General features: G+C 43.1%; 1 protein-coding gene across 3 annotated transcripts in view; it reads right to left on the bottom strand.

Moving 5' to 3' along the window:
* Window positions 1–15,906, bottom strand: part of SETD7 (SET domain containing 7, histone lysine methyltransferase) — a 90,231-nt gene that overhangs the window by 13,870 nt on the left and 60,455 nt on the right. Inside the window, exon 8 of one of the 3 annotated variants that reach the window (XM_023548692.2) lies at window positions 6,556–7,834. The exons of 1 other annotated variant lie outside the window; for it this stretch is intronic. In XM_023548692.2, coding sequence (XP_023404460.1) covers window positions 7,705–7,834 — 130 coding nt within the window. In that variant the 3' untranslated portion in view covers window positions 6,556–7,704. Of the gene's footprint in view, window positions 1–6,555; window positions 7,835–8,518; window positions 15,413–15,906 lie in introns of those variants that run through there. One more of the 3 variants, XM_010590568.3, reaches the window with a different exon arrangement.

Genomic DNA, 15,906 nt, shown 5'->3' with positions numbered 1-15,906 from the left:
TTACCAAGCACGATGCCTTTCTTCAGGGACTGTTCCAGCCTGGTAACACATCCAAAGTACATGAGGCAAAGTTTTGCCATCTTCCTCTTTAAGGAGCATTCTGGCTGCACTTCTTCCAAGAGAGATTTGTTTGTCCTTCTGGCAGTCCATGGTTATATTCATTATTCTTTGCCAACACCTTAATCCAAAGGCGTCAATTCTTCTTATTCTTTGTCCAGCTTTCGAATGCATAGCAAAAAAAAAATTTTATAGGAAGCCATTGAAAATACCACAGCTTGGGTCAGGCACACCTTAGTCTTCAAAGTGACATCTTTGCTTTTTAAGACTTTACAGAGGTCTTTTGCGGCAGATTTGCCCAATGTAATTCGTCATTTCGTTTTTTGACTACTGCTTTTCCGTGAGCATTGATTGTGGATCCAAGTAAAATGAGATACTTGACAACATCAGTATTTTCTCCATTTATTATGATGTTGCATATTGGTCTAGTTGTGATGATTTTTGTTTTCTTTATTTTGACGTGTAACCCATACTAAAGGGTATAGTTTTTGATTTTCATCAGTAAGTGCTTCAAGTCCTTTTTGCTTTCAGCAACCAGTGTTGTGTCATCTGCATATTGCCAGTTGTTAACGAGTCTTCCTCCAATCCTGATGCCAATTTCATCTACATATACTCCAGCTTCTTGGATTATTTGCTTAGCATACAGATTGAATGAGTATGGCAAAAGAATATAACCCTGATGTACACCTTTCCTGATTTTAAGCCACACATGTTCTGTTTGAATCACTGCCTCTTGGTTTAAGTATGGGTACCTCATGAGCACAATTAAGTGTTCTGAAATTCCCATTCTTTGTAATGTAACCCATAATTTGGTATGATTCACACAATCAAATGCCTTTGCATAGTCCATAAACACAAACAAACATCTTTCTGGTATTCTCTGCTTTCAGCCATGATCCATTTGACATCAGCAATGATATCCCTTGTTCCACACCCTCTTCTGAATCCAGCTTGAATTTCTGGCAGTTCTCTGTCAAAGTACTGCTGCAACCATTTTTGATTTATCTTCAGCAAAATTTTACTTGTGCGTGATATCGTGTGATAATTTCTGCATTCGGTTGGATTACCTTTTTTGGAAACAGGCACAAATATGGATGTCTCTTCCAGTCAGTTGGCCAGGTAGCTGTCTTCCAAATTTCTTCACATAAATGAGTGAGCACTTACAACCTTGCATCTGTTTGTTGAAACATCTTAGTTGGTATTTGTCAATTCCTCAAGCCTTGTTTTTTGCCATTGCCTTCAGTGCAGCTTGGACATCGTCAATACATTGGCTCTTGATCATATGCTACCTCCTAAAATGGTTGAACATCAGCCAATTCTTTCTGGTACAGTGACTCTGTGTATTCCTTCCATCTTTTGATGCTTCCTGCATCATTTGATTTTTTGCCCCTAGAATCCTTCAATATTGCAACTTGAGGCTTGAATTTTTTCTTCAGTTCTTTCAGCTTGAGAAATATCGAGCACGTTCTTCCCTTTTGGTTTTCTAACTGTATGTCTTTGCACATTTCATTATAATTCTTTATTTTGTCTTTTCTAGACACCCTTTGAAATCTTCCGTTCAGCTCTTTTACTTAGTGCCTTAAAAAATACAAATTTATTGTCTTAATCATTCTGGAGGTCAGAAATCCAAAATGGGTCTGCAGGACGTGAATCCATTTCTTGCCTTTCTACTTTCTGGAGGCTGCTCTCATTCCTTGGCTAATGGCCAGTGGAGAAACTTCTTTCTGACCCTGCCTCTTTTTCCGCCTTCGTCTTCTACTTCTCAAGACCTTATGATTATAGTGGCCTATCCAGATAACCCAAGATAATCTCCTGGTTTACAGTGAGTTTTTCAGTAGCCTTCACCCCATCTGCTACTTAATTTCCCTTTGCCAGTTTTTAAGGATTATTAGGTCATGGACAACTTTGTGGGGACGCCATTCTGCCTACTACATCCCCTTATTTTTAAAAGTCAATTTAAATGTTTGGAAGATAGACCAACTTGTCTTGCAACAAAAAATAGATTCTTCCCTCAAATGGGATTATGAGGTAATAACTTCAAAACATTTTTAACACAGTAAAAATATAAATATTTCAGGAGAAATAATGATGCATAGATTCCTGGGCTAATTAAGTACCAGGGGGCGTGCAGGAGGTTTAAGATCATTAGTATTAGCAGAGGTGGCAAAAGTTATTTTATTAAGTGACAACTCCATTCTTATAGTTCCTCCGACCAAAAAAAAAAAAGCCATAGTTGCCCTTGGTTTCTTACTCCCTAACCCTGTTTCTCAGCAAATTCTATTGTCTTTGCCTTTCCAAATATCCAGAATTCAGCCACTTTTCACCCTCACAATTGCCACCATTGTCCCACCCATGATGATCTGGAGTCCCCATCCTCCACTCCAGTCTGTTCTCAAGGCAGTAGCTAAAGCGCTCCTGTTACAAACAAAAGGCAGGTCTTGTTACAGTTTCAGAAGGGCTTTGGGAACCTCACCAAACGAAGTTGAACAAAGCTGGATTACTTTTAAAAACAAACAACAGGACTTTTATGTCTACTTTGTTGACTAGTGCCGCTCTAATTGGAATACCAAAAGTGAGTGGCTTTAAAGAACAAAAATTTATTTTCTCACAGTTCTGTAGGCTAAAAGACCAAGTCGGTGTCTCAGCCATGTCCATTCCTTCCGTGTCAGTAGCCCTGGGTGTTTCTTGGTTCTTGATGATCCTCACATGGCATCTGTCTTCCCCTGTATGTGCCTGCCTCTGTCTCTAATCTGCTCTTTTTATAGCTCAGAAGTGCGTCAGTTTAGGACTGACCCTACACTGCCTATACTGGTATGACCTTAACTGATTGATTGGTTAGATTATATTACATTGCATTATGGAAAGTGATTACATTACACTACATTAGATTACATATACAGGCAATAGGATGAAGATTCCAACTCATATTTTGGAGGGACATGATTCAATCGATAACCATGTCATCGGTTGGCTTCCGATTGTACACTGAGTTAAAAATAGTCCTTAAAATGGCTTTCAGGGCCCGATAGAATTTGCTTTTCTGCTATATCTCTGAGCACATCACCTCATCCTCTCTCCCCACCAGCCCCCTAGCCTCGCCTCTCCTCCTTGAACACTCCGCGGGTATACTCCTACCTCAGGGCTGCTCACCTTGCAGCCCTCCTCTGCTGGAAACACCTTTCTACAGTTACATATCCCCACAGCTTTTCTCTCCAGTCTCTCAGGTCTGCTCAGATGTCACCTTCTTGGTGATCCTTCCCTGATCTTCCAAAAAAGATGGCACCCCTTTTGCCCCCGCACCTTCCCCCAATACTCATTATTCCTTTTTGTTTGTTTCATAGCACTTTCCCTGGTCCATATAGTCATTGACTTGTTTATTTATTATCAGTTATTTCCCTACTAAAATGTAAGCTCCACAAGGGCAAGGACTTTGATTTTATTCACTGGTAATTTGGTTAGTATAGTGAGGAGCTCCAATGGTGCAGTGGTTAAAGTGCTTGGCTGCCAATTGAAAGGTTGTCAGTTCAAATCCACCAGCTGCTTTACAGGGAAAAAAGCAGCTGGAAACCTTATGGGGTAGTTCTATTCTGTCCTATAGGGTCGCTCTGAGTTGGAATCAACTCTACAGCAACGGGTTTGTTTTTTTTTCTTTTTTGTTTAGTATAGTGAATGACAAGTGATAAAGCTTAATAATCATTTGTTGAATGAACAAACAGAACGTGATTTAAAAAAAGATACTCTGGCTCAGTCATTCTCACATCAAATACTTAGATAGATGGCTGCCGTCCAGTCGACTTGGACTCGTGGTGACCTGTGTACAACAGAATGAAACGTCGCCAGGTCCTGCACCCTCCTCACAATCGCTGGCATGTTTGAGTCCATCGTTGCAGCTATTGTGCCAGTCCACCTTAACGAAGGTCACCTTTGCCCTCAATGGCCTTTTACTTTACCCAACATGATGTCTTCCTCCAGTGACTGAGCCCTCCTGATGACATGTCCACAGCAAGTGAGTTGGACAATGTTTTTTTTGATCCATAAGTTTTCATTGGCTAATTTTCAGATGCAGGTCACCAGGCCTTTCTTCCTATTCTTACTCTGGAAACTCCAGTGAAACCTGTGCACCATAGGTGACCCTGCTGGTATTTGAAATACTAGTGGCACAGTTTCCAGCATTGTAGCAACACACAAGCCACCAAAGTAGGGCAAATTGAAAGAGGAGTGGTGGATCAAATATTTAGAGAATGCTTTTCATGCCTCCAGGAAGATACACGTGTTGGTTCCCAAAAGCTGCTCATCCAAAGGGGGAGGCCAGTTAGGTGTTTTGCTCATTAGACAGCCACAGACACAGTAGTATATAGCCAACGCCTGGTAACGTCTGCCCAGACGAGGGGTACTCAAAGACAGCAGGTCCCAAGAAATCAGGTAGGCCGACTGGGTGAGGGGCTCTAATTGGGGCCTCCCTTAAAGGGAAGCAAGATTTGGATGCACCAGGAGGACGGCTTTCCAGAACAGAAGCAAGGATATAGTTAGTGAGCCCCTTCCATGGGCCAGACATCAGTGTTTTAATCCCTAAAGCAACCCAGTGCAGCAGGTTTTATCCATGCTTGATAGAGAGCTGCTTAAAGGCCAGTACCACATAGATGGTGGCGACGCTGATTGAAACCAGTCTGACTCCAGAGCCCAGGCCCTTCTAACTGCATGGCACTGCCTGGTGCAGAGGCAGGAACAGTGCAATAATTTATCACTGAGGATGCTTCACGTGGCAGAGGCGAGTAATGAGAAACAAAGGTGGGAGGCAGAGGCTGTGGCAGAAATCCAGGCAAAGGACCTGGAAGTTCTGGGGCAGGGCAGAAAATAATGAGAGTAAAATAGGAAGCTAGTCTGTGTATCACATGAACTGGTGTAAGGAGCGACCACAGTCAGGGAGGCCAGTTGGTTGGCTGGCTAAGTGAATGATCAAGGGAAAGGAAGACTAAAGAATTTAATGGATGGCCTTAGCATGTACAGTGTAAGCAACAGCGAAGTGCGAGGAGAAAGAGGAGGTCCCACAGATGTGGTTAAGAGAGGGGCCTGGAGTACTGCAGTCCAGTTTCATATTCTGCCTCCATCACTTCCTGCTTCTATGACTGTGTTACTTACTTTCAAGTCACTTAACATCTTAATGCCTCCGGTTTTCCCTCTGTAAAATGGGGTGATAACAGTGCTTATATGGCTGTTGAGAAGATTAAATGAATAACCTAAAACACTTCAAACTGCTGTGTAAACTCAAGATAAATGTATCTTTGTAGAATCCCCTACCTCCCACTGGTTAATTCTCTAACTTGATTGGAATTGAAGAATCCACTTATTTAATTTGAAGAGACTAACCTACATTTTTCCCTGGAGAAAACAAGAAAACAAAACCCACCATATAGGTAAGGAAGATGCTGTGGGTGGTCTGCCCAGTTGTCATTTCCCCTTTCTCCCATGCTAGGAGAACCCCAGCTTTGTCCACGTGATCTGCCCTTCTTCGCACAGTCAAATGCTTCACTTAGGTAATCATGGTGTCCCCACTGCCCTTGCCAGTGACTGTTTCAGGCTTCCTCAGTGATGGAGACCATAGAGGAGACTTCCCTTTAAATCTGCTGGGTGCTGCTAAACCTGGCTATGATGCCTGGAGCTGAGGCAGCCGTATTGTGACTGTGAGGAGAGCTGGCCTCTGAGGACAAACCTGACAAACTGGGATGGCAGGCCAGAAAGACAGAAAGGACCTGACTGAGCTGCTGAATTAACCAATTCTAGGGTCACTTGAGACTTTTTGTTCTGTGAGATAATAAATCTTCTGTACTGTTAAAGCCGTGTTGAGCTGGGTTTGCAAGTTTCTTGAAGCTGAAGGCATTCTGATATTGAAGAAGTAAAAATGTGATAGCAATCTAGATGGATCCGCTTATCTTTTTCTCTGTATACTAAAAGAGGTAAGTTCTAAATTTGAAACCCTGGTTTTAGGCTTTTGCAAAGAAACAAAATTTTTTAACATATTTATGGATCATACAGATAAGATGGAGGGCAGTTAGCATCAGCTTTTTATATGAAAGGCAGCAATTTTTCTCTGTAATACTTTTGGAGCAGCACCTTCTATTCACTAGCCCCAAATCAATCCGATGATGGGTTGACACTAAGCGTCTACTACAGCGTGAAGTTTTTCTGAACGACTGTTATTTAATCCTAGAGATGACAGCCTAATAATGAACTAGGAGGTCCAGAACAATAAGACCCTGCAGTACGATGGATCACTTTTGTGTGGCCTTTCTAACCCTGGTCTTGTAATTCCCATCCAATCAGTTGTGCAAATAAGGGAAACCCTGGCGGCATAGTGGTTAAGTCCTACGGCTGCTAACCAAAGGGTTGGCAGTTCAAATCCACCAGGCACTCCTTGGAAACTCTGTGGGGCAGTTCTACTCTGTCCTTTAGGGTCACTATGAGTCGGAATCGACTCGACGGCACTGGGTTTGTTTTTTTTTTTTTTTGGACGCAAATAAGGCAATTTTGGCCCGGCAAGTGGATTGGTCAGTTTTGCCTTAAAAGAGAGACAATTCCAAGGAAGAACTGCCAGGAGCAGAGAGTGCATTCTTTGGGCCCAGGATTCCTGCACTGAGAAGCTCCTGGAACCAGGAGACCAAGAGAGAGTGAGCTGTAACCCTGAAGACGGTGAGAAGAGGTGGCAGGAGAGACTGGCATGAGACCATGCAGTGGGCTTCCCAGTCCACGAAGCAAGAAAGCTGAGTGCCCCTGTGGATTTATTGGTAGTGGCTAAAAGAGCTTTCCAACACTTGCCTGAGCAGAGCAGAGGCCTAGGGCCAGACAGAGGTTTCCCTGTGAGCACAGCTGAAAAGATGCTGGCCTGATGGAAGAACTATATCCCGAGTGTTCCTGAACCTGAATTGTAACCTGTTACTTCCCTAATAAACCCCATAATTGTTTAGGTATTGTCTGTGAGCTCTGTATGGCAATTGCAATGAATTATCGAACCCAGCAGAGAAGTAGAGAGTGCTGTGGGAGGGAAGGTTGGTGTCAGAGTTGGTAAAGATGGTGGAGAGAGGAGGCATGTCTGACCTCCGCCTGATAGTAATCAGCCTTGAGCTGTTGATCTTGATTCTCCTCCCTTGTGAAGTTAGAGGTCAGACGCTGCCCCTACACCGTTCTTACAGACCCAACCAAACACCAAACCCACTGCTGTCGAGTCCATTCCAATTCATAGTGACCGTATAAGACAGAGTAGAACTGCCCCATAGTGTTTCCAAGGAACACCTGGTGGATTTGAACTGCTGACCTTTTGGTTAGCAGCCATAGCTCTTAACCACACCACCAACAGGGTTTCCTTACAGATCCAAAAGCAGATACTTAGTGAGAAGTATTTGTGGTGTGACAACTGAGACCGGAACAAGTGGGTCTTGATCTTCCACATATTACCTGATTCTATAAATCCTTGGATCCATCCTAATCTTAACTCACGAAAGTTGCCTGGTCCTTTATTTTCGGGAGTTTAGCTTCCTAGTTTCCTCAGTTTGTATCAAACTTTAAATCCCACTTCCGCCTCCTCCTCCCAAGAAGGAAGATTACTAATCTTGTGGTTCCAGTCCACGTGTTAGTATGTGAAACCACTTTGCCTTAAAGACCCAGCATGCCGTGGTCCAAGTGTTGAAGCTGGTGTAGGGTCAGTTTTGACCTTGTCATCTCACTTCCTGTTTCCTTCCTTCTGTGTAGCTGGCTGGTGTCTGATAAGATTGAGGATCCAGCCCTGAGGGAGGTAAAAAAAGCAAGAGTTCTCATGGCCTGCTTCAGTTTGAGGCCTAACTGTACCTCACTCACGTAGCCTGGCCCAGCTTTCTGAGTCCACTGCTTTAGGGTCAGGGGCAGAAGGGCCAGCTAATAACGAAGTACTATTTCGATTCCCTTGTCATTTGGCTTTCGTGCTTTGCGAATGTTGTAGGGGAGAGTTTGGGAATGCTGGCTGTGGTTTAGGCTGAAATAAGGGATGCCTGGGTTTCTTGGCTCAAAGTCATCCTAAGAGTGCCAAAATCTTACCACAACACCTAATAAAGTCTCTATGGCTTTTTTAGGCCATCAGTTGAAGTTTCCCATTTTCCCTGATCATCTCATTTACATTTAATCCCCTTAGGATGTCTGTATTAAACTCAATTGTATATTTAATTCATCGATCAAACATGTTTGGTTGATGTTACTAATTGTTCTGGCTTCAGTACACTGAGTAACGCCAAACATATAGCAAACTCCTAACCTTTCTTTACCCCTCTTTAGCTCTTATTGTATGCTTTGAAGGAAACGCTGGTGGTGCAGAGGTTAAGAGCTGCGGCTGCTAACCAAAGGCCTGGCAGTTCAAATCCGCCAGGTGCTCCTTGGAAACTCTATGGGGCAGTTCTACTCTGTCGTGTACAGTCGCTGTGAGTCGAAATCAACTCGACGCCAATGGGTTTTGTTTTTTTTTTTTTAATATGCTTTGAAGGGGGCAATGTTGGTTCAGTGGCAGAATCCTTGCCTTCCATGTGGGAGACCTAGGTTCAATTCTTGGCCAATGTACCTTGAGCCAGCATCCATCTGACAGTGGAGGCTTGAGTGTTGCTATGATGCTGAACAGGTTTCAGTGGAGCTTCTAGACTAAGATGGACTGGGAAGAAAGGCTTGGTGATCTACTCCCCAAAATTAGCCCCTGAAAACCCTACAGGTCAAAGCTCATGACCCACAGCTGATCACCCGGGTGGTGCAGGAGCAGGCGTGTTTCCTTTCACTGTACGTGTAAGAACGTCAGTAATGCTTTGAAAATGGGCAATGGTTAGTACAGCTGTCCTTTGGTACCCACAGGGGATTGGTTTCCTGCAGATAACAAAATCTGAGGATGCTAAAGTCCCTTAGATAAAATGCACAGTATTTGCACATAACCTAAGGTCATCCTCCTGTATACTGTAAATCACCTCTAGATTACTTACAATGCCTCACACCAAGTAAACGCTATGTACAGAGTTGTTATACTGTATTATCTAGGGAATAATGACAAGAAAGTCTGTTTTCCCATCCCCCTCAAATATTTTTGATCTATGGTTGGCTGAATCCCAGGCTGCGGAAGCTGCAGACACAGAGGGCTGACTAATATTTTTAAACAACTTAAAGTGTAAAGGTTGCTTAGGTAATTTAAATATGCAGGTAGATAAGGAAACATGGCTGCACTTCTGGCCTTGATGACTAAAAAAGGAAAACGAATGACAGATGATTGTATATTTTGTTTAATACTTGCATTGTTTCTATAGCGCAATTATAGCAATCTTTAAATTTACTTTTCATTACAAATATTTGTCAAGTTTTGTTTCAGAAACATTTTTCCTACTCTCTTGCACATGCACCCACAGACACACTACAAAAAACTCATTCATAACACAGTAAGGGCAAACATTATGCATGTAAACATCTTTCATTAATTTCCCATAATTAAAAAAAAATCATAGAATCATAGATGTTGAATAAGGCTCATAGATTTAGTCCAAATCCCATAAAAGACCAATCAAGGATGCTTGCTAACTGTGATGGGGTTAACTTTTTGTTGCAATCAATGCTGAAAGCTGACCCCCGGCTTTCGATCCTTAAACATACCTCACAACCTATTAAATGCGTTTCAGGATAAAAAGAGAACATAAAAAACTCAGGAGAAAAATTTTTGAAGCAAGGAGCTCAGAACCATGGACATAACTTTCTCAGATGATAAGTAGGCATTACATCATCCCTGTAGTTGCCCAAAACATGAATGAAGATTATAGTAACCCAAAACGTAACCAAGTAGATATGTTAAGATATACTGGCATGTGTGTATATATTGCTAGTATACACAGTGAAAATTTGTCATAAAGTTTATCATTTCATTATACCCAGGACCAAAGTGAAGGGAAAAAAAAAAAGCCCACTCAAGTTGAAGATCGTTATTAAGGAGTTTTTCAGTAACAGGCGTTAGGGGAGTTGGGAAGTATGTCCCGGGGATGTGATTGGTCTTGATAGTAAAATGATTTCTAACTGTGTGTAAAGTCACAGACAGAGGAAGCAGGGGTTTTCTGTTCCAAGGACGTCTCCCTCTGGTTGGAAATTTGGCGCATAGGTGCATAGTCTTCCAGAGCTGAGACAGGAAGTGTACTGTGCTGAGATGGGCCCCTTGCCAGCTGCCCTTCTCTCCTTCCTCTCTGTGAGGTGGAGGCCAGGAGGCAGGGATTGCTGACAAAACCGTGAAGTCCCACCCTGAGGTCTAACCCCAACTCCACTGACGGTAGCCTCCCTGACGTGTGTGACAAGGCAGTAAGGGTGGCGGTGGACGGCGGCCAGGAAACCCATTTCAGGGGTTTACACGGCCAAGTCTGGCTTCTGATTCTGCTGCCCTGCAAGGAAATTGTGCTCGGGATAACTGCACCGGTGTCTCTAATGCCTCTGATTCACTCTCGGCCCCTAAGAGGCCATAGTGATATCACTAAAAGGTGAACACACCTCCATTAGCACCTAACTTACCACCAAGAAGCGGCTGAGGCACTGGGGAAGCCTACAGGCTCTTTCCACATCAAATGCAACAACGCGAGGGCAGTTGCCATGAGTCAGAGTTATTTGTAGGCTTTTTGATTTCTAAAAATCAAAACTGATCTGCATGATATCTCAATAAACTCAGATAATTCCCACCAAAGTTTTTGTAATTTGTTTAAATAGCACTGGAATAATTCAACTTCATTTAAATATATTCATTCTACCATGAAAATATTTCATACAAACATCTATTTACATACAAACACATTAAAATTTGTGAAAAGGATTTCCACCCCTGTGGTTGTATGGCTTGAAATAGTTTCATTGCTTTGAATATGTATGCACACATTTGGCAAAATAAAATCACGAAAATTTAGTATTTTTAAAATAATAATAAAAAAAAAGACATTGAGGCTCCAAATTCCTAAAGGGAAAATTCAAAGAAAAAACAATCTATTAAGGTACCCTGGGTAGATGTAAATTTCATATATTTTGTGAACCTTTGATCTGTGGCAAATGAACATTACAGCTATCAGTCTTGCAACACAGTTTTGCTCGTTTTTCTAAAACAAAAAAGCATTCTTTTAAAAGATGTCTTGATTCTAAATCACTAAGAAACTTTAGGCAACTGTTTTAAAACAAAGCAAAATAGAAAACTAGACCTCTACCTTCTTGGAAGATTTTAAATGCATTTTATAGTGAGTGATTTAAAAATTTTATAGACTAAATGCAAGTTACTTAAGTGCCACATACTGCCTCAATGAGAAGACAACCCTTTATTTCACTGTTCACAGTTACGGCAATTTTAATAGTTACAATTAAATGTTGTAAATGGTTACACTTGGCCCTCACTGTTGGCCTTTTCAGATGGTTGGTGATAAAGAATCAGTTTTTCAAGTGTGAAGAACCCCCAGAGGACAAAGAGGTTTAACTACAGCCTCAGACAGATTCCAAGAGGTCTTGAAAAACTGATTTCCTTCTTAAGTTTCTCAGGCAGACCAGGGATGAAGCAGGTTAAAATAAGAATAGGTACTATAAAACTCAAGTTATCTTCATCTATCTGCTTTTTATGTCATCATTCCTTTGTGTCAGAAATTCAATCCTTGCCATTGTTTTTGTTAGTCCATTCAAATGTCCATTTGGGGACACACTGCAACAGATTAGTTCCTATTCCTAACTCTAACACAAGATATTTCATCATAGAAAAGATGCTAGAGAAGGAAAAAGTCACACAAGGGTTGGACTGAGACAGCTCTGAGTGAAGCTCCTGGAGACTCCTGTAGTGTCACGTACACTCACGAGCACCAGCTGCTTCTGGGGAGGGCCTAAAGCTATCTGTTTATACCCCACCACATGGAACCGTCCACATTTCTGTTGTGATAAGGACGCTGATGAAACCACCAGGTTCAGCTGCTTTCCAGGCATGTTTCCTTCCACAGTGGATTTAAAGATTCAGGAGAAAAATACATTCCGAGACTTTCCCCCTCATCCTTTGGTTTAGACAAGGAATAAACTCTACCATTGTTGACTTCCTCCCTGTTAATTCCTTATGGAACCTCAACCCGCTCAACTTTACCTACATACCAAAAACCAAAACCAAACCAGCTGCCGTTGAGTCAATTCTGACTCATGGCGACCCCCACGTGTCAGACTAGAACTGTGCTCCACAGGGTTTTCAATGGCTGGTTTTTCGGAAGTAGATCACCAGGCCTTTCTTCCGAGGTGCCTCTGGGTGGACTCGAACCTCCAACCTTCCAGTTAGCAGCCGAGTGCGTTAACCATTTGCGCCACTCAGGGACTCCTCCCTACATACTTCTGTTAACCTCAAGCTCCCCTCCCATTCCAACCTTACATTTGAGAATGTGTGTATGTGGAGCAGGGTGGGGAGAGCGGGGCAGACAGAGCAGACAGAGACACAGGAAAATGGATAGAGATACACACAGAGAGGAAAGCACCCACAGACAGACGCGCAGAGGCAGTAACAAGCGAATAGAGAACTCGGAATGGGGAGCGAGAGAACGGGAGAGATGTGCTGGGATGCTGTTACACATGGACACCCAGGCTTTCTCATACAAAGAAAGAGGAAAGAGATGTGGTAGGAGAAGGAAGAGCCAGAGGAAATCAGGATGTATTAAGAGCAGGGAGAAAGAGAAGGGCTCAATGTGGGTGTATTCTTTCCCTCTGATTTGTCTGACTCAGAATGTTATCACTTAGCTGGCTAATCACTATTTACAGCTCTTCAAACCCTTTTATATATATATATATATATATATATATATATATATATATAAAAATTAGAGATTCTTTTGCATGGGAGAGTTAGGACAGAAATTATGCTGCACTACAGCTGTGACCGGAGCACTACCGGCCTCAGGAATGAAGTCATTCTGAGCATAGCTGCGTCCAAGGCATAGCCTGCCATACCCTCTCCCTGACCTGGTTTCACACCCAATTGACTGGGATTAATTAAAGCCATCTTTCTCCTGATGACAGTCACTCACTTTGGGAGACATGAATTAAAGCACCTATCAGAACACAAGTCCAGAATTTCTGCCCACTGGTCACCGTTTACAGAACGGTATCCTTCTGCAGAATAGAAGCGATCCTATCCTGGTGTTTTTTAAAGAAAAAAAATTTGATTGCCTTCTCTTCATGGCAGATCTTTCTGGCAGCCCTGATGACTCCTTCCCATGTGTGAACCATCCGTTTAAGCTTTAAGACAGGGATCTAACTGAACCTCCTGAAACTGCTGCCACCTGGCTGCAAAGCATGTGGGTCGTGCGCCTTGGCACTGTTAGTGCTGAGAAGATGGGCACTCTGGGAAGCCCAGCCTTGCTAACGGAAGGGCCACTTCTGTCCTCGTTGGGAGGGCTGAGTCCTACACTCAGGGGCCTCCTAAACGGAAAGTCTTCTGAATGACTCTGGATCAAGCACTTTTGTTAAATTCTTCCTAAGAGCAAAGTGCAACAGACAAGAAAGAAATAGCCACCTTCGTTCTGCCTGTGTCCTCACTCTTTGCCTGCTCCCAAGTCAGCCGTCTCTAATCAACCAGAGCTCATGACCTGCTGCAGTTTGGAAGGCATTAGCTTTGGAGACAAAAGGACTCAGGCCACAGGTGCTGCCATTGACAGTCACAGGTCGGAGCAACGGCTGCCCTATACACCTACCCAGCTACCTCATCAAGGCGTCCAGAGAAGACACAGCTATGGCATGTGGTGAGGGCACTTACTAAAAACCCCCAAATCTCAGCCTTCATCCAGAGCAATCCCAGATTATGTTACAGACCTAATTAACTAAACTAAAAACAGGGTGGTTTTCCTCATTTCTGCAGCTGTGATTACATAAGGCTTGCAAATGGCTGAAACGCTATTGATGTTTTTGCTTTTAAACTATGCAGATGTTACTCTTAATTTACAATGCACTGAAGCAGGGAAGTGCTGCGAAATTACAATAGAGAAGATTTTTTAGCTTTAGGGTTTGATTTGTAGCTAGTGCTCAGTGTGTCTGCCTTAACAATATTAAGAAAAAACTTTTAAATTCTGTGTTAGAATTCCAAGTTTGCTATTTGACTTCTGGATTCATTGTACTATGGCATAAGCCAGACTGCTCTGTTATGTACATTTAATGTGTACCCAAGGAGAAAAATTACTAGCACTATTGAAGATACCGCAAAACTGCCACAGAGTTACTGCTTAGGAATATTAATTTCCCTCTTCTTTCTGAAAATATATTACAACTCTTCCATGACTTAATGCAAAGTCAAGTCACTTCTCACATCTTAAAGCAAAAACACCTTTGTTTACACGCGAGAATAATTCTATAATACTCCTTCAGCCCTCTAAGCCGGGTTTTTTATATCAGGACATAATAATGAAAGAATGATCTAGAAAGAGCCATAAAAACCTATACACTGACACAAAATCCATGTGGAAGGTTTTCTCTTGTAAAAGATATCTAAGTTAGGGAATAGGATCGAGGGGTGAAATGAGTCAAAAAGTGGGCTTCTGTTCACTAGGAAAAAAACAAAGCCATCCTATTGCAAGATACAGATCAAAGACTAAAAGGCAAATTATACTACATTGACAGAATATAAAAATGTAGTAATTCTCTACCCTCCATACGGCACATATCAAAGTGTAAGAACACAATTTGCATTGGCCATTGGGAAAAAAAAAACATCATGGAAAAACCACTGACTAAAAATGACTGAAAAGCCCCATTTCCCTTTTTCAGTCTTATCATTTGGCATCTCTGAATGTGGTACAGATTTCGACTTGAACCACCCAAGAACATCACGCTGTCTCATGTCAAACGCTCGACACTACCTCTCAGCAGACCGTTGTTGCAAGGCTAGCTAATTTTAAATCTGGGGTGAGTAATATAGTCGGACCTAGTTAGTATGCAAGAAAGTTGTCACTAACGCAGGACGAGCGGATGTGACGTCACAGCACGAGCAGCCCGGTTGTCCCGAGCGGATGTGACGTCACAGCACGAGGAGCCCTGGTTGTCCCGAGCGGATGTGACGTCACAGCACGAGCAGCCCCGGATGTCCCGTTGTCGGATGAACGTAGTGCATAGATCCAGGTTTCTGTTCCAGGTGTCTGAACCGAAGAGCCACCAGGCCTTTCACTTTTGCTGGGTGGCTTGGAAGGCCTGCAGCTCCACTTGGTACCACTCGGGGGCTTCAGGCCCACTCTTCCCCGGGGGGCTGTGGTCGTAGCCATAGGCAACCGTGAGCTCCTCATCGGCCTCCACAGCGCGGAGAGTGCGGATGCACTTGATGGGTCCAAAACGGGGGTGGACAAACCTAAACATCAAGATGCACACAGTCACCCTCAGGCCAGATCGGGAGGTGAGAAGCAAAGGCTAGTCAGGGCACGGGCAGGGTCACCCTCCTCTGCCCTTCCTTCCCTGGACACCAGGTAGGGACCAGGTGTGGTCCACCGAGCAGCAGCTGCTGCAGGGAGCATGGTAAATCAGAAGACCATTGCTGTGGAGCCAATTCTGACTCAGGGTGACCCCATGTTACGTCAGAGTAGAACTGCGTTCCACAGGGTTTTCAGTGATCTTTTGGAAGTAGATTACCAGGTCTGTCTTCTGAGGTGAGTCTGGGTGGACTCGAATTTCACACCTTTCAGCTAGCAAATGAGCTCTTAACTGGTTTTGTACCGCACACGGACTCCAGGAGGCTTGTTAGAAAGGTAGAATCTCAGCCCTAGCCCAGACCTACTCAATCAGAATTTGTATTTTAACATCCCCAGGTGATCAAGGTCGATTAACCAGTAAGCAAGGTATGCACCA

This window comes from Loxodonta africana, chromosome 5 (genome assembly GCF_030014295.1).
Source record: "Loxodonta africana isolate mLoxAfr1 chromosome 5, mLoxAfr1.hap2, whole genome shotgun sequence".
In the NCBI taxonomy this organism is placed as follows: domain Eukaryota; kingdom Metazoa; phylum Chordata; class Mammalia; order Proboscidea; family Elephantidae; genus Loxodonta; species Loxodonta africana.
The sequence above is the reverse complement of the archived record's forward strand: the minus strand, read 5'-3'. Positions and strand labels throughout refer to the sequence as shown.